Here is a 21,828-nt window from a genome sequence, read left to right on the forward strand (position 1 = left end):
CTCTCTCTTCTCTGATTTATTGATCTCTTTTCTCCCCACCTCCTGCAGGTGAGAAACCCCATCAATGCAGCGTGTGTTGGCGGTCATTCTCGCTTAGGGACTACTTGATAAAGCACATGGTCACACATACAGGAGTGCGAGCGTACCAGTGCCCGGTGTGCAATAAACGCTTCACACAAAAGAGCTCCTTGAATGTGCACATGCGGCTACATCGTGGTGAGAAGGCCTTCGAGTGTCACGTCTGTAACAAGCGTTTCTCTCACAAGACTCTACTGGAGAGGCACATGGCCACGCACATTATATAAATACACGTGTGCCAGGCTGAACTAGGTCAATCCCACACACGCTGGATTTCCCTGGGATAATTGAATATTGAGCAGACCTATGCTGTACATACCAGGAGGTTTCACCCAGCGATATAAAGCAGCTGTATAACATCACTGTAGACACTGGATGGGGAAGTGGTGAACACAGCACACCTCATTATACCCCACCCCCCACTTCCCTCCCCAAAGAAAAACAAGGACCTTCCCCACATGGCTCAGTGAGTGGATGCGACACACAACAGAAAGGAGCCAGGTGTGAATCCCAATCTGTATTGCAAAATAATCTCAGCCAGTTAGCATCGAAGAGTTGATGTCAACACCCATGGGAGGAGATCCAGCCAGGATTCCTTATCCATTAGAAAGGAAATCAGCCAGAATTCCTTCTCCATTAGAAAGGAAATCAGCCAGGATTCCTTATCCATTAGAAAGGAAATCAGCCAGAATTCCTTCTCCATTAGAAAGGGGAAATCAGCCAGGATTCCTTATCCATTAGAAAGGGGAAATCAGCCAGGATTCCCTATCCATTAGAAAGGAAATCAGCCAGAATTCCTTCTCCATTAGAAAGGAAATCAGCCAGAATTCCTTATCCATTAGAAAGGAAATCAGCCAGAATTCCTTCTCCATTAGAAAGGGGAAATCAGCCAGGATTCCTTATCCATTAGAAAGGAAATCAGCCAGAATTCCTTATCCATTAGAAAGGTGAAATCAGCCAGGATTCCTTATCCATTAGAAAGGGGAAATCAGCCAGGATTCCCTATCCATTAGAAAGGAAATTAGCCAGGATTCCTTCTCCATTGGAAAGGAAATCAGCCAGGATTCCTTATCCATTAGAAAGGAAATCAGCCAGAATTTCTTATCCATTAGAAAGGGGAAATCATCCAGGATTCCCTATCCATTAGAAAGGGGAAATCGGCCAGGATTCCTTATCCATTTGTCAGTGTGTTGATTTTGAGCATGAACAGGATCAAGCCCAGCTAGGATGTTGTTCAGTTAAATATTCCCCTGATGTCTGGGGCAAGTATCCTCCGGGGTGGGATAGGTGGGGGAGGTTTTCTGAACACCATGTCATGTAGCGATTGGGTGGGGGAAATTCCTGAAAACCCATTTTAAATCAATAGAGTAACAATGTTGTTAAAATTGTACACAGGAATTTGACACAAATTCATTGATCAGTGTTGGAAAATTAATAGCCAGTAAAATATGAACATTTAATGAGTTTGCAAAGGAGCCGTACTGGTGAACTCACTCCAGCTCCTAGGCTTGTTCTGGCTGCTCTATGGGTTAATTGAGTTCAAGCTCTCATTGCAATATTTTATTTAATTATTAAAAACTAATTGGAACTATTAGCTAAACTAACCTTGGCTTAGTATTTTAAAACACTGCCTGAAATATTTAATTCTTTATAAATTTATAAACTCGAGTGAGGTGTTCAGCCGTGTTTAGGTAATTGCCATTCAGAGTAAAATCCCGATCTCTGTTTGTCCAGCTTCCATGTTCACTACTTTCTCTGTTTGCTTACTGTTGCCTTGTTGCATCAGGTACCTGCAAATGTGTTTAGACAAATTTCAGATCTGAAAGTGCACAGATCTATGACATACCAACCAACCTGCAATCTCAGAGATCACACCCAGCAGACTCCCCGCAATCTCAGAGATCACACCCAGCAGATTCCCGCAATCTCAGAGATCACACCCAGCAGATTCCCGCAATCTCAGAGATCACACCCAGCAGATTCCCGCAATCTCAGAGATCACACCCAGCAGATTCGTGCAATCTCAGAGATCACACCCAGCAGATTTCTCGCAATCTCAGAGATCACACCCAGCAGATTCCCCGCAATCTCAGAGATCACGCCCAGCAGATTCCCCACAATCTCAGAGATCACACCCAGCAGATTCCCCGCAATCTCAGAGATCACCCCCAGCAGATTCCCCGCAATCTCAGAGATCACCCCCAGCAGATTCCCCGCAATCTCAGAGATCACACCCAGCAGATTCCCCGCAATCTCAGAGATCACCCCCAGCAGATTCCCCGCAATCTCAGAGATCGCACCCAGCAGATTCCCCGCAATCTCAGAGATCACCCCCAGCAGATTCCCCGCAATCTCAGAGATCACGCCCAGCAGATTCCCCGCAATCTCAGAGATCACGCCCAGCAGATTCCCCGCAATCTCAGAGATCACGCCCAGCAGATTCCCCGCAATCTCAGAGATCACACCCAGCAGATTCTCCGCAATCTCAGAGATCACACCCAGCGGATTCCCCGCAATCTCAGAGATCACGCCCAGCAGATTCCCCGCAATCTCAGAGATCACACCCAGCAGATTCCCCGCAATCTCAGAGATCACACCCAGCAGATTATCCGCAATCTCAGAGATCACACCCAGCAGATTCTCCGCAATCTCAGAGATCACACCCAGCTGATTCCCCGCAATCTCAGAGATCACCCCCAGGAGATTCCCCACAATCTCAGAGATCACCCCCAGCAGATTCCCCACAATCTCACAGTGATCACCCCAGCAGATTCCCCGCGATCTCACGGTGATCACAGCCAGCGGATTCCCCATAATCTCACAGTGATCACAGCCAGCGGATTCCCCACAATCTCACCGTGATCACCCCCAGCAGATTACCCACAATCTCACCGTGATCACCCCCAGCGGATTCCCCACAATCTCACCGTGATCACCCCCAGCAGATTCCCCACAGTCTCACAGTGATCACCCCCAGCGGATTCCCCGTAATCTCACAGTGATCACCCCCAGCGGATTCCCCACAATCTCACCGTGATCACCCCCAGCAGATTCCCCACAGTCTCACAGTGATCACCCCCAGCGGATTCCCCACAATCTCACCGTGATCACCCCCAGCAGATTACCCACAATCTCACCGTGATCACCCCCAGCGGATTCCCCACAGTCTCACAGTGATCACCCCAGCAGATTCCCCACAATCTCCGAGATCACCCCCAGCTGATTCCCCACAATCTCACCGTGATCACCCCCAGCGGATTCCCCACAATCTCACAGTGATCACCCCAGCGGATTCCCCACAGTGTCACCGTGATCACCCCCAGCGGATTCCCCACAGTCTCATCGTGATCACCCCCAGCGGATTCCCCACAATCTCACAGTGATCACCCCCAGAAGATTCCTGCAATCTCACAGTGATCACCCCCAGCGGATTCCCCACGATCTCACAGTGATCACACCCAGCGGATTCCCCGTAATCTCACCGTGATCACCCCCAGCGGATTCCCCGTAATCTCACAGTGATCACCCCCAGCGGATTCCTCGTAATCTCACAGTGATCACCCCCAGTGGATTCCCCACAATCTCACAGTGATCACCCCCAGCAGATTCCTGCAATCTCACAGTGATCACAGCCAGCGGATTCCCCACAATCTCACAGTGATCATCCCCAGCAGATTCCTGCAATCTCACAGTGATCACCCCCAGCAGATTCCCCGCAATCTCACAGTGATCACCCCCAGCGGATTCCCCACAATCTCACAGTGATCACCCCCAGCGGATTCCCCACAATCTCACAGTGATCACCCCCAGCGGATTCCCCACAATCTCACAGTGATCACCCCCAGCAGATTCCTGCAATCTCACAGTGATCACCCCCAGTGGATTCCCCACAATCTCACAGTGATCACCCCCAGCAGATTCCTGCAATCTCACAGTGATCACAGCCAGCGGATTCCCCACAATCTCACAGTGATCATCCCCAGCAGATTCCTGCAATCTCACAGTGATCACCCCCAGCAGATTCCCCACAATCTCACAGTGATCACCCCCAGCGGATTCCCCACAATCTCACAGTGATCACACCCAGCGGATTCCCCACAATCTCACAGTGATCACCCCCAGCGGATTCCCCACAGTCTCACCGTGATCACCCCCAGCGGATTCCCCACAGTCTCACCGTGATCACCCCCAGCGGATTCCCCGTAATCTCACAGTGATCACCCCCAGCGGATTCCCCACAGTCTCACCGTGATCACCCCCAGCGGATTCCCCACAATCTCACAGTGATCACCCCCAGCAGATTCCTGCAATCTCACAGTGATCACCCCCAGCAGATTCCTGCAATCTCACAGTGATCACAGCCAGCGTTTTCCCCGTAATCTCACAGTGTTCACCCCCAGCGGATTCCCCACAATCTCACAGTGTTCACCCCCAGCGGATTCCCCACAATCTCACAGTGATCACCCCCAGCGGATTCCCCACAATCTCACCGTGATCACCCCCAGCGGATTCCCCACGATCTCACCGTGATCACCCCCAGCGGATTCCCCACAATCTCACCGTGATCACCCCCAGCGGACTACCCACGATCTCACCGTGATCACCCCCAGCGGATTACCCACAGTCCCAGTCCACCTTCTAGTTTTAGATGTAAATGCTGCTAACCATATTTAATACTGGAGAATATCTGAGTGTAACGAGATCTGAACACTCTAGCTTGTCCTTTTCTTGCCTTCTCCCCATTAACCTGTCAGTTTACCATTGGAATCACTTTCTCGGAATGCTGCAAGAGACTTGGACCATGGGTGCATGATCTACTCCTCTTACCGAGCCCAGACCCATATTAAAACCAAACCAGCTCCACTAGTGCCTCAGTGGGTGAATCCTACAACAGCTACTGCACTAGGGGCTTTTCACAGTAACTTCATTGAAGCCTACTTGTGACAATAAATGATTATTACTAACATCACAGATGTGGCGATCCCACTTTCAGTCCCTAGTTTGTGTTCATCTCCCTCAGGGCAGAATCAGCTGGTGAACCTGCTCCTGATCTTCATCCACAGCTTCCTGTTGGATGGGGAGTGCACAGTTACTTTGGGGTAATGTTCCCTCTAATATTTTGTTGTTCTGAGTCGCCTGTTTGTTGCACTTTTGTATGTTCTCAGGAGTCTAACTCAGAGGAAATATTCATGGAGGAGTGAGTCACAAGACCCCAGGAGTTGTTGTTTCCCATCCAGCAAGAGTGGCCACCTTGTGGAGCATGGGTGGGAGGTGGAAAATAACTCCGAACTTTATTTGTTCAAACCTCTAAATCTCCCCTAACCTTCTACATGTGTCACATGATAATAGTGGCATCATGGAATTCCCTCCCAGCCCACTTGCTCAATACTGGAGACCCGGGCACTCCTTGCCAGTTGAGGCTGGGTTCACAGATTTCCTAGTCTGGGATTAAACCTGGGCTCTCTCCATCAGTACAAGAGGAATTCTCGAACACTCAGTGTCACACTGAACCTTGCACTCTGTGTCGCAACGGAAATCATGGACTTTCCTGTATCTTGCAGAAGTGACTGTTATTCATATCTGAACCTTTGGTGAGGGCCAGTAAATGCCCAATTCTCCCAACCTCCATTTAATCTAGGCTGTGGGGTCCCAACTGAGGCCCGCCATGTGAGCTCAGAGGCATTGGGTTGCTGCCTAAAGAAACACTCGGATGGAGCATGAAGAATGTTGATGCAAAGATGTGCAGTAAGGAAAGGAATTGGAGGGGAAGAACGACTAAAGTAATTCACCAGCAATTAGGAAGAAGTGTTTCTTTATGACAGGCGATGTGCAATCCCCCCAACACCCAGGCATGGCGACGCTGACATTGGGGGCTGGAGGAATTGCACCTGTTCACTTTTTCTAAAATTTCTCCTTTCCTGACCACTGTACATAGTTCCTGCTCCTGGTCACTTTGTATCAAGTCTCACCATTTAAAGGAACACTTACAAAACTACTTCTTTGGTGAGGTGCTAGAGGGCTCTTCAGTACTTGAGGGTCTGTCACCAAGGGAGACCGTAGTTTCAGGGGAACTGTCCCCCAGTGAGAGTCAGCACCTTCAGGAACTGTCCCCCAGTGAGAGTGAGCACCTTCAGGAACTGTCTCCCAGTGAGAGTCAGCACCTTCAGGAACTGTGTCGCAGTGAGAGTCAGCACCTTCAGGAACTGTCCCCCAGTGAGAGTCAGCACCTTCAGGAACTGTCCCCCAGTGAGAGTCAGCACCTTCAGGAACTGTCTCCCAGTGAGAGTCAGCACCTTCAGGAACTGTCCCCCAGTGAGAGTCAGCACCTTCAGGAACTGTGTCGCAGTGAGAGTCAGCACCTTCAGGAACTGTGTCGCAGTGAGAGTCAGCACCTTCAGGAACTGTCCCCCAGTGAGAGTCAGCACCTTCAGGAACTGTCCCCCAGTGAGAGTCAGCACCTTCAGGAACTGTCTCCCAGTGAGAGTCAGCACCTTCAGGAACTGTCCCCCAGTGAGAGTCAGCACCTTCAGGAACTGTGTCCCAGTGAGAGTCAGCACCTTCAGGAACTGTATCCCAGTGAGAGTCAGCACCTTCAGGAACTGTATCCTTGTGAGAGTCAGCACCTTCAGGAACTGTCCCCCAGTGAGAGTCAGCACCTTCAGGAACTGTCCCCCAGCGAGAGTCAGCACCTTTAGGAACTGTCCCCCAGTGAGAGTCAGCACCTTCAGGAACTGTGTCCCAGTGAGAGTCAGCACCTTCAGGAACTGTCCCCCAGTGAGAGTCAGCACCTTCAGGAACTGTCCCCAAGTGAGAGTCAGCACCTTCAGGAACTGTGTCCCAGTGAGAGTCAACACCTTCAGGAACTGTCTCCCAGTGAGAATCAGCACCTTCAGGAACTGTGTCCCAGTGAGAGTCAGCACCTTCAGGAACTGTGTCCCAGTGAGAGTCAGCACCTTCAGGAACTGTCTCCCAGTGAGAGTCAGCACCTTAATGAACTGTGTCCCAGTGAGAGTCAGCACCTTCAGGAACTGTCTCCCAGTGAGAGTCAGCACCTCCAGGAACTGTGTCCCAGTGAGAGTCAGCACCTTCAGGAACTGTATCCCAGTGAGAGTCAGCACCTTCAGGAACTGTCTCCCAGTGAGAGTCAGCACCTTCAGGAACTGTGTCCCAGTGAGAGTCAGCACCTTCAGGAACATGTTTCCCAGTGAGGGTGAGCACCTTCAGGAACTGTCCCCCATCGAGAGTCAGCACCTTTAGGAACTGTCCCCCAGTGAGAGTCAGCACCTTCAGGAACTGTGTCCCAGTGAGAATCAGCACCTTCCGGAACTGTATCCCAGTGAGAGTCAGCACCTTCAGGAACTGTCCCCAAGTGAGAGTCAGCACCTTCAGGAACTGTGTCCCAGTGAGAGTCAGCACCTTCAGGAACTGTCTCCCAGTGAGAGTCAGCACCTTCAGGAACTGTGTCCCAGTGAGAGTCAGCACCTTCAGGAACTGTGTCCCAGTGAGAGTCAGCACCTTCAGGAACTGTCTCCCAGTGAGAGTCAGCACCTCCAGGAACTGTGTCCCAGTGAGAGTCAGCACCTTCAGGAACTGTCTCCCAGTGAGAGTCAGCACCTTCAGGAACTGTGTCCCAGTGAGAGTCAGCACCTTCAGGAACTGTGTCCCAGTGAGAGTCAGCACCTTCAGGAACTGTATCCCACTGAGAGTCAGCACCTTCAGGAACTGTCCCCCAGTGAGAGTCAGCACCTTCAGGAACTGTCCCAGTGAGAGTCAGCACCTTCAGGAACTGTCCCCCAGTGAGAGTCAGCACCTTCAGGAACTGTCCCCCAGTGAGAGTCAGCACCTTCAGGAACTGTGTCCCAGTGAGATTCAGCACCTTCAGGAACTGTCTCCCAGTGAGAGTCAGCACGTTCAGGAACTGTCTCCCATTGAGAGCCAGCACCTTCAGGAACTGTCCCCCAGTGAGAGTCAGCGCCTTCAGGAAGTGTGTCCCAGTGAGATTCAGCACCTTCAGGAACTGTGTCCCAGTGAGAGTCAGCACCTTCAGGAACTGTGGCCCAGTGAGAGTCAGCACCTTCAGGAACTGTGTCCCAGTGAGATTCAGCACCTTCAGGAACTGTGTCCCAGTGAGAGTCAGCATGTTCAGGAACTGTCTCCCAGTGAGAGTCAGCACCTTTGGGAACTGTGTCCCAGTGAGAGTCAGCACCTTTGGGAACTGTGTCCCAGTGTGAGTCAGCACCTTCAGGAACTGTCCCCCAGTGAGAGTCAGCACCTTTAGGAACTGTCCCCCAGTGAGAGTCAGCACCTTCAGGAACTGTCCCCCAGTGAGAGTCAGCACCATAAGGAACTGTGTCCCAGTGAGAGTCAACACCTTCAGGAACTGTGTCCCAGTGAGATTCAGCACCTTCAGGAACTGTCTCCCAGTGAGAATCAGCATCTTGCCCACAGCAAAGAAAAAAACAGGATATATCCAATGTGGGGAATTACTGTCAAGATTAGGGAATTCACAAGAAGGAATGAAATTTGGGCAGCATGGTAGCATTGTGGATAGCACAATTGCTTCACAGCTCCAGGGTCCCAGGTTCGATTCCGGCTTAGGCCACTGTCTGTGCGGAGTCTGCACATCCTCCCCGTGTGTGCGTGGGTTTCCTCCGGGTGCTCCGGTTTCCTCCCACAGTCCAAAGATGTGCAGGTTAGGTGGATTGGCCATGATAAATTGCCCGTAGTGTCCAAAATTGCCCTTAGTGTTGGGTGGGGTTACTGGGTCATGGGGATAGGGTGGAGGTGTTGACCTTGGGTAGGGTGCTCTTTCCAAGAGCCGGTGCAGACTCGATGGGCCGAATGGCCTCCTTCTGCACTGTAAATTCTATGAAATTCATCTGAAGAATCTGCTGTAGCAATGGATTGAGCTGTTAAACAGTTATACTGTGTATGTGCTAGTGATGTCAGTGCTTCAGTACAAGAAATGACCAGTTCTTGCAGCAGATTGCTGTTGTGAATTTATTATTGTATATTTGTGTTTTTAATGAAGGTTTTTACTGTTTGATGTTTCATAATGCCCTGAGAGAAATTTTCAAAGTATTTTACAATGTGAAAGTTAGTCGTCTTATAGACATAGGGAGTAATGTCCACCCCACTAAATGGGCCCTTTACTCAGCAATGTGTTTTGTGGGTAGCCACGATGTCTGAATTTCAGTTAATGCAATAGATTGTGATGTGAAGCAGCACATTCGCAGCTCTGGCCTCAGTCTGCCAGGCACTCCTGGTCAGATGCTGTGGGTAAATCACCGCAGGATAGTGTGTCCAAGCTGCAAGTTCTTCTCATTTCTTTCTGTCAGTGGTTTATTCATCACCTTTCAGCCAGGTGATGGAATCAGAAATGTGTCTATGCTTTGCTTTGCTACTGATGAAAATTTATCAAATTACCTGGGCTAAGATCACCTTCTGTCCAATGGCACAGGGGGAAATGGAAAAAATGGAGTTTGAAACCCAGCCTTTTCATGTCACCTCTCCAAATCTGTTGGAAAGCCTGCTTGAAGCTGACCGGCTGCCCACGTCATGTGTGGTGACCCTGGTCTGATTGTAATGTTTTTTACGTGGAGATTGCCAAACAGCTCTGACCAGGCTTCGGTGGGAGTTGCTGAATATGTGGAGTGGACTCTGTACGTCTGTCTGCGTGATACTCCGCTCCACTCCATAAGTGACCTGAACCTACAAAACCATCAGGAGGCACAGATAGGATGTTCTCCTAGTCAAATGCTCACAGCTGCCTTTATGCCCATGAGTGTGGGCTCATTCATTTCACATTTTTTATTTTTAATAAAAGATTGAAATGTGGATGTTTGTTTCTGTATGTGATACCTGGCAGGACATGGAGTGGGATCATTCCTTCAGCAACAGGTAATCCAATCTCAGGCAGTGCTGCCGCTGGTAGAAATGTCAGTTTTGTGAGCCTATGCTTATACCGATGCATCCTCCTCCTTCAGGTGTGAAGAGGCCGTTAGCGACTGTGGACTTTCATTGGATTGGTCCATGATTATGCTCACCAAAGTACTGTAGTGGTTTTGCCTTCTGCAGTCTGGCTGGCCAGGAAAGCCTCCTCTACGTACTGCCTGCCATCAGGCATATGGGAAGGATTTGCTTGTATTCAAGCTGTTTGGCCACATTAAGAACATACTTTCATTAGCCATCAGGAACCCAGAGCTTCTGGCTCAGAGGTAGGGCTGCACCACAGGATCTCTCGCTGATACCTCACCCCACCAAAACAAAACTCATTCTCCAGTTCTGAGCCCTGTTTGGAAGCGCAGATTCTAAATCAGCAGTATTGGGTATTTTTCACCATTCAAGAGTGCAGTAATTTCACTGCCTCTATTTACTAAAATCGACAGACAGCACCAAATAGAGTTAATGTGCTGCTCAATTCCATTGTCCAAAAGTATGTCAAAAAGGTGATGTTCGTCTCTGTTAATCATTTGCTGCTAAATGAGCATTAACCAACAACAACAATGGCACTTTGACAACCAAAAAAAATCCAAGGCATATTTTCATGTATGTGTCAGTGGCTTTTTTAATAAAACAAGGCCAAGAATCAAGTGTGCAATTGAAATATTGTGAGCATTAAAGTATTGAATGTTAATATGTGCTTAAGAAACCAATTGATTCTGGTGTGCTTCAGTGTAAAGGGATGGTTAAGTGTGAACTGAATTGTAATGTTTAAGGTTTGTGTTTTTAAAATTTTTTTTAAAATAATCTTTTTATTGTCACAAGTAGACTTACATTAATACTGCAATGAGGTTACTGTGAAAATCCCCTAGTCGCCACACTCCAGCACCTGTTCAGGTACACGGAGGGAGAATTCAGAATGTCCAATTCGCCTAACGAGCACGTCTTTCGGGACTTGTGGGAGGAAACCCACCCAGACACGGAGAGAACGATCAGACTCCGCGCAGACAATGAACCAAGCCGGGATTCGAACCCGGGTCCATGGCGCTTTGAAGCAACAGTGCTAACAACTGTGCAAATGTGCCGCCCATTAGAGTATCCAAGTATTTTTTTCCCCCAATTACGGGGCAATTTAGCGTGGCCAATTCACCTACCCTGCACATCTTTGGGTTGTGGGGGTGAGACCCACGCAGACACGGGGTGAATGTGCAAACTCCACACAGACACTGGCCCGGGAGTCGGATCGAACCAGGGTCCTCAGCGCCGTGAGGCAATAGTGCTAACCACTATGCTGCCGTGCCTCCACCCCCCCCCCCCCAAAAAAAGCTGGTTTGTGTTTAAATCAACACTAAGATCTTGATTCAAAGCCGAGATTTTGGTTTTATTTAACAAGGTAATTGACAGCACAATCCATTGAACCAGATATTTTGTAGAGTTCAGCACTTTACATTGCAAGATCTCAAACATTGTGTGATATTGCCCCCTCTGTTGGGGAGGTGTAAATAAAGGTTGCCTGGCGCTAAACATGTTCATCTTGGAGCAATGCACAGCAATAGGAACAGTGTGGAGAGAGCTTTATTCTGTATCCAACCCTCTGCTGGACCTGTCCTGGGAGTGTTTGATAGGGACAGTGTCGAGGGAGCTTTACTCTGTATCTAACTCTGTGCTGTACCTGTCCTGGGAGCGTTTGATGGGGACAGGGTGGAGGGAGCTTTACTCTGTATCTAACCCCGTGCTGTACCTGTCCTGGGAGTGTTTGATGGGAACAGTGGAGAGGGAGCTTTATTCTGTATCCAACCCTCTGCTGGACCTGTCCTGGGAGTGTTTGATGGGGACAGTGAGAGGGAGCTTTACTCTGTATCTAGCCCTGTGCTGTACCTGTCCTGGGAGTGTTTGATGGGGACAGTGCAGAGGGAGCTTTACTCTGTTTCTCACCTCGTGCTGTACCTGTCCTGGGAGTGTTTGATGGGGACAGTGTAGAGGGAGCTTTACTCTGTATCTAACCCCGTGCTGTACCTGTCCTGGGAGTGTATGATGGGGACAGTGTAAAAGGAGCTTTACTCTGTATCTAACCCCGTGCTGTACCTGTCCTGGGAGTGTTTGATGGGGACAGTGTAGAGGGAGCTTTACTCTGTATCTAACCCCGTGCTGTACCTGTCCTGGGAGTGTTTGATGGGGACAGTGTAGAGGGAGCTTTACTCTGTATCTAACCCCGTGCTGTACCTGTCCTGGGAGTGTTTGATGGGGACAGTGTGGAGGGAGCTTTACTCTGTATCTAACCCCGTGCTGTACCAGTCCTGGGAGTGTTTGATGGGGACAGTGTAGAGGGAGCTTTACTCTGTATCTAACCCCGTGCTGTACCTGTCCTGGGAGTGTTTGATGGGGACAGTGTAGAGGGAGCTTTACTCTGTATTTAACCCCGTGCTGTACCTGTCCTGGGAGTGTTTGATGGGGACAGTGCAGAGGGAGCTTCACTCTGTATCTAACCCCGTGCTGTACCTGTCCTGGGAGTGTTTGATGGGGACAGTGTAGAGGGAGCTTTACTCTGTATCTAACTCCGTGCTGTACCTGTCCTGGGAGTGTTTGATGGGGACAGTGTAGAGGGAGCTTTACTCTGTATCTAACCCCGTGCTGTACCTGTCCTGGGAGTGTTTGATGGGGACAGTGTAGAGGGAGCTTTACTCTGTATCTAACCCCGTGCTGTACCTGTCCTGGGAGTGTTTGATGGGGACAGTGTAGAGGGAGCTTTACTCTGTATCTAACCCCGTGCTGTACCTGTCCTGGGAGTGTTTGATGGGGACAGTGTAGAGGGAGCTTTACTCTGTATCTAACCCCGTGCTGTACCTGTCCTGGGAGTGTTTGATGGGGACAGTGTAGAGGGAGCTTTACTCTGTATCTAACCCCGTGCTGTACCTGTCCTGGGAGTGGTTGATGGGGACAGTGTAGAGGGAGCTTTACTCTGTATCTAACCCCGTGCTGTACCTGTCCTGGGAGTGTTTGATGGGGACAGTGTAGAGGGAGCTTTACTCTGTATCTAACCCCGTGCTGTACCTGTCCTGGGAGTGTTTGATGGGGACAGTGTAGAGGGAGCTTTACTCTGTATCTAACCCCGTGCTGTACCTGTCCTGGGAGTGTTTGATGGGGACAGTGTAGAGGGAGCTTTACTCTGTATCTAACCCCGTGCTGTACCTGTCCTGGGAGTGTTTGATGGGGACAGTGTAGAGGGAGCTTTACTCTGTATCTAACCCCGTGCTGTACCTGTCCTGGGAGTGTTTGATGGGGACAGTGTAGAGGGAGCTTTACTCTGTATCTAACCCCGTGCTGTACCTGTCCTGGGAGTGTTTGATGGGGACAGTGTAGAGGGAGCTTTACTCTGTATCTAACCCCGTGCTGTACCTGTCCTGGGAGTGTTTGATGGGGACAGTGTAGAGGGAGCTTTACTCTGTATCTAACCCCGTGCTGTACCTGTCCTGGGAGTGGTTGATGGGGACAGTGTAGAGGGAGCTTTACTCTGTATCTAACCCCGTGCTGTACCTGTCCTGGGAGTGTTTGATGGGGACAGTGTAGAGGGAGCTTTACTCTGTATCTAACCCCGTGCTGTACCTGTCCTGGGAGTGTTTGATGGGGACAGTGTAGAGGGAGCTTTACTCTGTATCTAACCCCGTGCTGTACCTGTCCTGGGAGTGTTTGATGGGGACAGTGTAGAGGGAGCTTTACTCTGTATCTAACCCCGTGCTGTACCTGTCCTGGGAGTGTTTGATGGGGACAGTGTAGAGGGAACTTTACTCTGTATCTAACCCCGTGCTGTACCTGTCCTGGGAGTGTTTGATGGGGACAGTGTAGATGGAGCTTTACTCTGTATCTAACCCCGTGCTGTACCTGTCCTGGGAGTGTTTGATGGGGACAGTGTAGAGGGAGCTTTACTCTGTATCTAACCCCGTGCTGTACCTGTCCTGGGAGTGTTTGATGGGGACAGTGTAGAGGGAGCTTTACTCTGTATCGCTGTGCATTGGGAGGGTTTGATGCGGACAGGGCTCTCTGGGCACTGGGACCTCTGTGAATTCACTCCTATTTTGGTGACCCGGAAGGCGGTGCAGGAGTCTCACTTCCGCCGTACAGCGATGACATTTCCGGCCGCGTGATGACGTCCTTCCGGCCGTGCGACGCAGTTTAAGAGACCCCGCGGCCGAGCCTCGCTCTTTTCCCCGGACTGAGGGCGCGAAATGGCGGATAACCAGGTGAGGGAGGGCCTGACCCGGGATAGAGAGAGATACTGACCCGGGATAGAGAGAGAGAGCCTGGCCCGGGATAGAGAGAGAGAGCCTGGCCCGGGATAGAGAGAGAGAGAGAGAGCCTGACCCGGGATAGAGAGAGAGAGCCTGGCCCGGGATAGAGAGAGAGAGCCTGGCCCGGGATAGAGAGAGAGAGAGAGAGCCTGACCCGGGATAGAGAGAGAGAGCCTGGCCCGGGATAGAGAGAGAGAGAGACTGACCCGGGATAGAGAGAGAGAGACTGACCCGGGATAGAGAGAGAGCCTGACCCGGGATAGAGAGAGAGAGACTGACCCGGGTTAGAGAGAGAGAGCCTGACCCGGGATAGAGAGAGAGAGCCTGACCCGGGATAGAGAGAGAGCCTGACCCGGGATAGAGAGAGAGAGACTGACCCGGGATAGAGAGAGAGAGACTGACCCGGGATAGAGAGAGAGAGCCTGACCCGGGATAGAGAGAGAGAGCCTGACCCGGGATAGAGAGAGAGAGTCTGACCCGGGATAGAGAGAGAGAGCCTGACCCGGGATAGAGAGAGAGAGCCTGACCCGGGATAGAGAGAGAGAGTCTGACCCGGGATAGAGAGAGAGAGACTGACCCGGGATAGAGAGAGAGAGCCTGACCCGGGATAGAGAGAGAGAGCCTGACCCGGGATAGAGAGAGAGAGTCTGACCCGGGATAGAGAGAGAGAGACTGACCCGGGATAAAGAGAGAGCCTGACCCGGGATAGAGAGAGAGCCTGACCCGGGATAGAGAGAGAGAGACTGACCCGGGATAGAGAGAGAGAGACTGACCCGGGATAGAGAGAGAGAGCCTGACCCGGGATAGAGAGAGAGAGTCTGACCCGGGATAGAGAGAGAGAGCCTGACCCGGGATAGAGAGAGAGAGCCTGACCCGGGATAGAGAGAGAGAGACTGACCCGGGTTAGAGAGCGAGAGCCTGACCCGGGTTAGAGAGAGAGAGCCTGACCCGGGTTAGAGAGAGAGAGCCTGACCCGGGATAGAGAGAGAGAGCCTGACCCGGGATAGAGAGAGAGAGCCTGACCCGGGATAGAGAGAGAGAGCCTGACCCGGGTTAGAGAGCGAGAGCCTGACCCGGGATAGAGAGAGAGAGCCTGACCCGGGATAGAGAGAGAGAGCCTGACCCGGGATAGAGAGAGAGAGACTGACCCGGGATAGAGAGAGAGAGACTGACCCGGGATAGAGAGCGAGAGCCTGACCCGGGTTAGAGAGAGAGCCTGACCCGGGTTAGAGAGAGAGCCTGACCCGGGTTAGAGAGCGAGAGCCTGACCCGGGTTAGAGAGAGAGCCTGACCCGGGTTAGAGAGAGAGACTGACCCGGGTTAGAGAGAGAGACTGACCCGGGATAGAGAGAGAGAGAGACTGACCCGGGATAGAGAGAGAGAGAGACTGACCCGGGATAGAGAGAGAGAGAGACTGACCCGGGATAGAGAGAGAGAGAGACTGACCCGGGATAGAGAGAGAGAGCCTGACCCGGGTTAGAGAGAGAGAGACTGACCTGGGATAGAGAGAGAGAGCCTGACCCGGGATAGAGAGAGAGAGAGACTGACCCGGGATAGAGAGAGAGAGAGACTGACCCGGGATAGAGAGAGAGAGACTGACCCGGGATAGAGAGAGAGAGAGAGACTGACCTGGCATAGAGAGAGAGAGAGCCTGACCCGGGATAGAGAGAGAGAGAGAGCCTGACCCGGGATAGAGAGAGAGAGAGCCTGACCCGGGATAGAGAGAGAGAGCCTGACCCGGGATAGAGAGAGAGAGCCTGACCCGGGATAGAGAGAGAGAGCCTGACCCGGGATAGAGAGAGAGAGAGCCTGACCCGGGATAGAGAGAGAGAGCCTGACCCGGGATAGAGCGAGAGAGCCTGACCCGGGATAGAGAGAGAGAGCCTGACCCGGGATAGAGAGAGAGAGCCTGACCCGGGATAGAGAGAGAGAGACTGACCCGGGATAGAGAGAGAGAGCCTGACCCGGGATAGAGAGAGAGAGACTGACCCGGGATAGAGAGAGAGAGCCTGACCCGGGATAGAGAGAGAGAGCCTGACCCGGGATAGAGAGAGAGAGCCTGACCCGGGATAGAGAGAGAGAGCCTGACCCGGGATAGAGAGAGAGAGCCTGACCCGGGATAGAGAGAGAGAGAGCCTGACCCGGGATAGAGAGAGAGAGCCTGACCCGGGATAGAGAGAGAGAGACTGACCCGGGATAGAGAGAGAGACTGACCCGGGATAGAGAGAGAGAGCCTGACCCGGGATAGAGAGAGAGAGCCTGACCCGGGATAGAGAGAGAGAGCCTGACCCGGGATAGAGAGAGAGAGCCTGACCCGGGTTAGAGAGAGAGAGCCTGGCCCGGGATAGATAGAGAGACCATGAGACATGGGAGCAGAATTAGGCCACTCGGCCCATTGAGTCTGCTCCGCCATTCAATCATGGCTGATATTTTCTCATCCCCATTCTCCTGCCTTCTCCCCATAACCCCTGATCCCCTTATTAATCAAGAACCTATCTATCTCTGTCTTAAAGACACTCAGCGATTTTGGCTCCACAGCCTTCTGCGGCAAAGAGTTCCACAGATTCACCACCCTAGGGCAGAAGAAATCCCTCCACATCTCCGTTTTAAAGGATCGTCCCTTTAGTCTTGAGATTGTGTCCTCTGGTTCTAGTTTTTCCTACAAGTGTAAACATCTTCTCCACGTCCACTCTATCCAGGCCTCGCAGTATCCTGTGAGTTTCAATAAGGTCCCCCCTCATCCTTCTAAACTCCCAACAAGCACAGACCCAGAGTCCTCAACCGTTCCTCATACGACAAGCTCTTCATTCCAGGGATCATTCTTGTGAACCTCCTCTGGACCCTTTCCAAGGCCAGCACATCCTTCCTTAGATACGCGGCCCAAAACTACTCACAATACTCCAAATGGGGTCTGACCAGAGCATTATACAGCCTCAGAAGTACATGCCTGGTCTTGTATTCATTGAATCATAGAATTACAGTGCAGAAGGAGGCCATTCGGCCCATCGAGTCTGCACCGGCTCTTTGAAAGAGCACCCTACCCAAGCCCACATCTCCACCCTATCCCCATAACCCAGTAACCCCACCAATTTTGGACACTACGGGCAATTTATCATGGCCAATCCACCTAACCTGCACATCTTTGGACTGGGAGGAAACCGGAGCACCCGGAGGAAACCCACGCAGACACGGGGAGAACGTGCAGACTCCGCACAGACAGTGACCCAAGCCGGGAATCGAACCTAGGACCCTGGAGCTGTGAAGCAATTGTGCTAACCACCATGCTAGAATACGGGGCAGCATTGTGGTTAGCACAATTGCTTCACAGCAAATTGTGGAAATTTTCTGGCAATCTAAATAAATCACGTCCACTGGTTCTCCTTTGTCTAACTTCCTTGTTACTTCTTCAAAGAACTCTTAACAGACGTGACCTCCCCTTGACAAAGCCGTGCTGACTCAGTCCTATTTTACCATGCACTTCCAAGTACACCGCGATCTCATCTTTAATAATGGACTCTAAAATCTTACCAATGACCAAAGTCAGGCTAACCGGCCTATAATTTCCCGTCTTCTGCCTCCCTTCTTAAATAGCGGTGTTACATTAGCCACTTTCCAGTCCTCTGGGACCCTTCCTGAAAGATTGTCACCAATGCCTCCACAATCTCCTGAGCTATCACTTAGACCCTGGTGTAGTCCATCCGGTGAGAGAGAAATAATCCAGGATATGAAATGAAAATCGCTCATTGTCACAAGTAGGCTTCAGATTTAGTTACTATGAAAAGCCCCTAGTCGCCACATTCCGGCACCTGTTCGGGGAGGCTGGTACGGGAATTGAACGGGCGCTGGTGGCCTGCCAGGGTCCGCTTTAAAAGCCAGCTATTTAGCCCTGTGCTAAACCAGCCCCAGACAGATAGAGAGTGAGAGAGAGAACCCGGGATAAGAGAAATAATGGTGTCGAATTTGTGTAGAGCTGAATTATTTCCCTAGATATGGAGGCCTTCCCATAAACCTCAGCATCTTTTCTCCATTGCAGACTGAGAGAGCTTACCAAAAGCAGCCCACCATCTTCCAGAACAAGAAGCGGGCACTTGTGGGTGAAGGCAGCAAGGAAAAGCTTCCCCGCTACTATCGTAATGTAGGCCTGGGCTTCAAGACTCCACGAGAGGTGAGGTTCTACCAGGCAAGCTGTTGTGGGGACTGCCATGTGGTGATCGGGAGGAGCAAAGTACTTGATGAGTCCATGCCTCTTTAATGGCAAGTTAAGTGACCTAACATTGAAACCTCCCCTGGCATCAAAGGAGAGTGGGGTGTTGGTGAACTGCCTCAGAGTGCGTTCATCTGTGAGTTTGTCCCTATTTACTGCTAATGCAGCTTTTGGTAAATCTTTAACTGAGTTTTAACATGATTGTGAAGTTTCCCGCTAACCCTGCTTCGGCACCTCCCTGACGAAGGGGGTAGTTGGTGCCTCAGATTGTCCTCCCAGTGCCCAGCTCTGGTTGTTACTGGAGTCGATGCTTTACACAATTTGTCCTGGAAATGTCGAGTTACTGAGCCCAATCACCTTGGTTCTACAGAAAAACCTTGGAACAGGTGTGTGGGGGACAGATTTACGGATGATTTTTTTCATTGTTTCAGCGTGGTAGATGCTGAAACAGTGAGGCCTTTGTGATGTATAAATTACTGTACACTTTGTTCTGTTTGACCTGGCATCTTGTGGCTAAGCTGACTGTGTCTCCAGGTGGTGGGTGCCAGGGCTGCAAATGATGTTTATTCTCACGATGGTCTTCCAAGTCTCCAAGACACTGACGACACTGCCTTTATGGCTTTACTGATGCAGCTCTCACAGCGCCATAGCTCTAGCCCATCAGTCCAAAATTCTCACCCTCAATTTACACTGTGTGACCCCCTTCTGTCTCCTAGGCCATTGATGGAACCTACATTGATAAGAAATGTCCCTTCACAGGCAATGTCTCAATCCGGGGGCGGATCCTGACAGGTAGGACTAATCCGGGTTAATCTTGTTTGGTTTCTGACGTAAAGGATGAATATGAATGAGCCACTGTCATTGCCACTGAGCCACATATCAAAGAAAAGTACAGCGCAGGAACAGGCCCTTCGGCTCTTCAAGCCTGCACCGACCATGTTGTCCGTCTAAACTAAAACCTTCTGCAATTCCGGGGTCCGTATCCCTCTATTCCCATCCTATTCATGTATTTGTGAAGATGCCCCTTAAACGCCACTATCGTCCCTGCTTCCACCACCTCCTCCGGCAGCGAGTTCCAGGCACCCACTGCCCTCTGTTTTTAAAAAAAACTTGCCTCGTACATCTCTAAACCTTGCCCCCTGCACCTTAAACCTATGCCCCCTAGTAATTGACCCCTCTACCCTGGGAAAAAGTCTCTGACTATCCACTCTGCCTATGCCCCTCATTGAGGGTAGCCCCTCAACCTCCTGAGATACGGCATTGTGTTGGGTGCCCCCTGTCTGTCAGCACCGGCTGGATATGATTCTTAACCTCTCTGCCCTCCATATAGTTGTTACCCGGGTTGGGTGAAGGCCATTGGCAGAGAGGCTACAGCAACGTCTAATCTGATCTTCTCTATGGATTGAGTTCGCAACTTTCCTGTTGACTTGTGTTTCAGCACGACTGCTCAGTTTACACACACGCACCCTCCGCTTGTGTTTTGGGAATTGTTAAAAATACCAGTCACTATTCCGGTTTGTGATTGTTAATTGTGTGGAATGAGAATGGGATTTGCCGTAAATATTTCACTATCTAGGAGAACAAGCATCAACAGCATTCAGTTTAATTGTAAAGGAGTAAATATCATGTGTTTGCAAACCCACATTCCTCCTCCTCCTCTCCCCCCCCCCCCCTCCTCCCCCCAACAATCTTCATTTGAACTTTGGCTGTGCCGTGGTCGATGATAATTGTGCCAATAACTGGGCAGGAGGGGATCTGCAGTCTGATCACATCGAGTGGAAGCTCAGCCTTTTCTCTTGAGGAGAGAATGCAGAGGCTTGTGCTACGATCGTGTAGGACAAAAATAAGTTCCCACTAATGTTTGCCTAGAATCCAACCTTTTAGTTTGGCTCTTCTGAATATTATCCTCTTCTGCTCACCTACCTCACATTGCATTTGGATTTGTGTGACTGCATTTTATGAAGTAACGGGTCTGTGCACTAATGTGAATGTGAGGCTCTGTGTACACTGCACGTTATGATCTGTTTATGACAGGTGTTGTGACTAAGATGAAGATGCAGCGGACCATTGTTATTCGCAGAGACTATTTGCACTACATCAGGAAGTACAACCGCTTTGAGAAGCGACATAAGAACATGTCTGTCCACCTATCACCCTGCTTCAGGTACCCGTTTCTCCATTTCCGTGCCATTAGCATAGATATGTTGGGCTTGTGCTGTGTGCGCAGTCTGTGCACTAATTGTTCTTTAGAATATTGGCCAAGGGTGTTGTGATCAATACAGGCTTGAAGGGCCTGTTCCTGTGCTCTTTATACCCACAATGGCCTTCAGAACTCCAGAGCAAAAAAGCGAGTACTGATAGGACCAAGTGCCATTGACTGAGCGGAGCGCCTGCTGCAAGCGCCGTGTCTGTCTCCGCACAATTGGGACGTTTAACCATTTTAATGTCTCTCCTTTTGGAAGCACTCCTGCTGGTTAATGGCTGTTGGAATGAATGCTAATGCTCATTCTACATGCTGAACTCGTTGGGCTGTATGAGGAAACTTTCTCCTCACATGTACACATTAGGGTGGCTGTATGGAGAAGACAGTGATTGTGTCCTAACAGATGGAATATGGGATTTGCTGGTCTTCACCCATACCAGTGGAGTCCATTTGCTTTGAAATTGCTCCTCTTTCTCTCTCTTCTCCCCCCCCGCCCCCGTCTAAAATTCAAGGGGTATAGGGGACTTGTATTTGTTACTCGTTAATACTACTGACAGCTGTTTCAGGCCCAGGGACAGGTGTCTGATCACCCCTCGATTCCAGTAGGACCGTTCACGCTGCCTGTTAGCATCCGATCATCCCAGGTCTGTAAAATGAAGGCTCTGATGTGGAGATCTGCCAGGGAGGTAATCATTTACAGTATCGGGCAGGACTAGTGGTTAAGAAGTGATGGAATGATCAGTGGCCCCTGCTGTGACAATATGTTTCATTAAATGAGCTGAGAAAGTTGTGTTTAGTTGACAATTTATTGAACAAGGCAAGAAGCACAATGTTGTGACACAGATTTGTCTTGTTTCAGGGATGTACAGAATGGGGACAGTGTGACTGTGGGCGAGTGCCGACCTCTCAGCAAGACTGTACGTTTCAATGTCCTCAAGGTCACTAAAGCAGCAGGAGCCAAGAAACAGTTCCAGAAATTTTGAATATGATTGTAAATCAACTACAATAAAAGCCTTTGTGAACAGACTTGCCTGAATTTGAGATTTCTACTAGTGCTTTAAAAAAAAAATTTAGAGTGTCCAATTTCCCCCCCCCCCCAATTAAGGGGCAATTTA

At 50.4% G+C, this 21,828-nt stretch overlaps 2 protein-coding genes and 1 non-coding gene across 6 annotated transcripts in view; all 3 read left to right on the plus strand.

Annotated features, from left to right (window-relative positions):
* The window catches only part of LOC140404093 (zinc finger and BTB domain-containing protein 20-like), a 43,594-nt gene extending 32,865 nt beyond the window's left edge, over positions 1-10,729 (plus strand). Inside the window, exons 3-4 of one of the 4 annotated variants that reach the window (XR_011938453.1) lie at positions 49-579; positions 10,065-10,729. Coding sequence is in view for 3 of the 4 variants with exons in the window: in XM_072492487.1 (XP_072348588.1) it covers positions 49-305 (257 nt within the window). In the remaining variant the exon portion in view is untranslated. Of the gene's footprint in view, positions 1-48; positions 1,673-5,243; positions 6,522-10,064 lie in introns of those variants that run through there. The other 3 variants (XM_072492488.1, XM_072492489.1, XM_072492487.1) reach the window with 3 other exon arrangements.
* A 3,400-nt stretch (positions 10,730-14,129) lies between these two features.
* rps11 (ribosomal protein S11) lies at positions 14,130-21,739 on the plus strand. Its single transcript, XM_072492492.1, has 5 exons — positions 14,130-14,258; positions 18,340-18,471; positions 19,227-19,302; positions 20,545-20,674; positions 21,573-21,739. Exons 1-5 carry the CDS (start codon positions 14,244-14,246, stop codon positions 21,694-21,696), a joined length of 477 nt encoding a protein of 158 aa, XP_072348593.1. The 5' UTR covers positions 14,130-14,243; the 3' UTR covers positions 21,697-21,739.
* Positions 19,062-19,147, plus strand: LOC140404169 (small nucleolar RNA SNORD35). The gene has a single exon (XR_011938469.1). It is a non-coding gene; the product is annotated as a small nucleolar RNA SNORD35 (small nucleolar RNA).
* Positions 21,740-21,828: the final 89 nt, after the last annotated feature.

Source organism: Scyliorhinus torazame, chromosome 29 (assembly GCF_047496885.1).
Source record: "Scyliorhinus torazame isolate Kashiwa2021f chromosome 29, sScyTor2.1, whole genome shotgun sequence".
NCBI classification, from domain to species: domain Eukaryota; kingdom Metazoa; phylum Chordata; class Chondrichthyes; order Carcharhiniformes; family Scyliorhinidae; genus Scyliorhinus; species Scyliorhinus torazame.

Coding starts and splice junctions, on each gene's coding strand:
- rps11 (XM_072492492.1), top strand. Junction 18,472..19,226: donor GCTTCAAGACTCCACGAGAG/GTGAGGTTCTAC, acceptor TCTGTCTCCTAG/GCCATTGATGGAACCTACAT. Junction 20,675..21,572: donor CACCTATCACCCTGCTTCAG/GTACCCGTTTCT, acceptor GTCTTGTTTCAG/GGATGTACAGAATGGGGACA.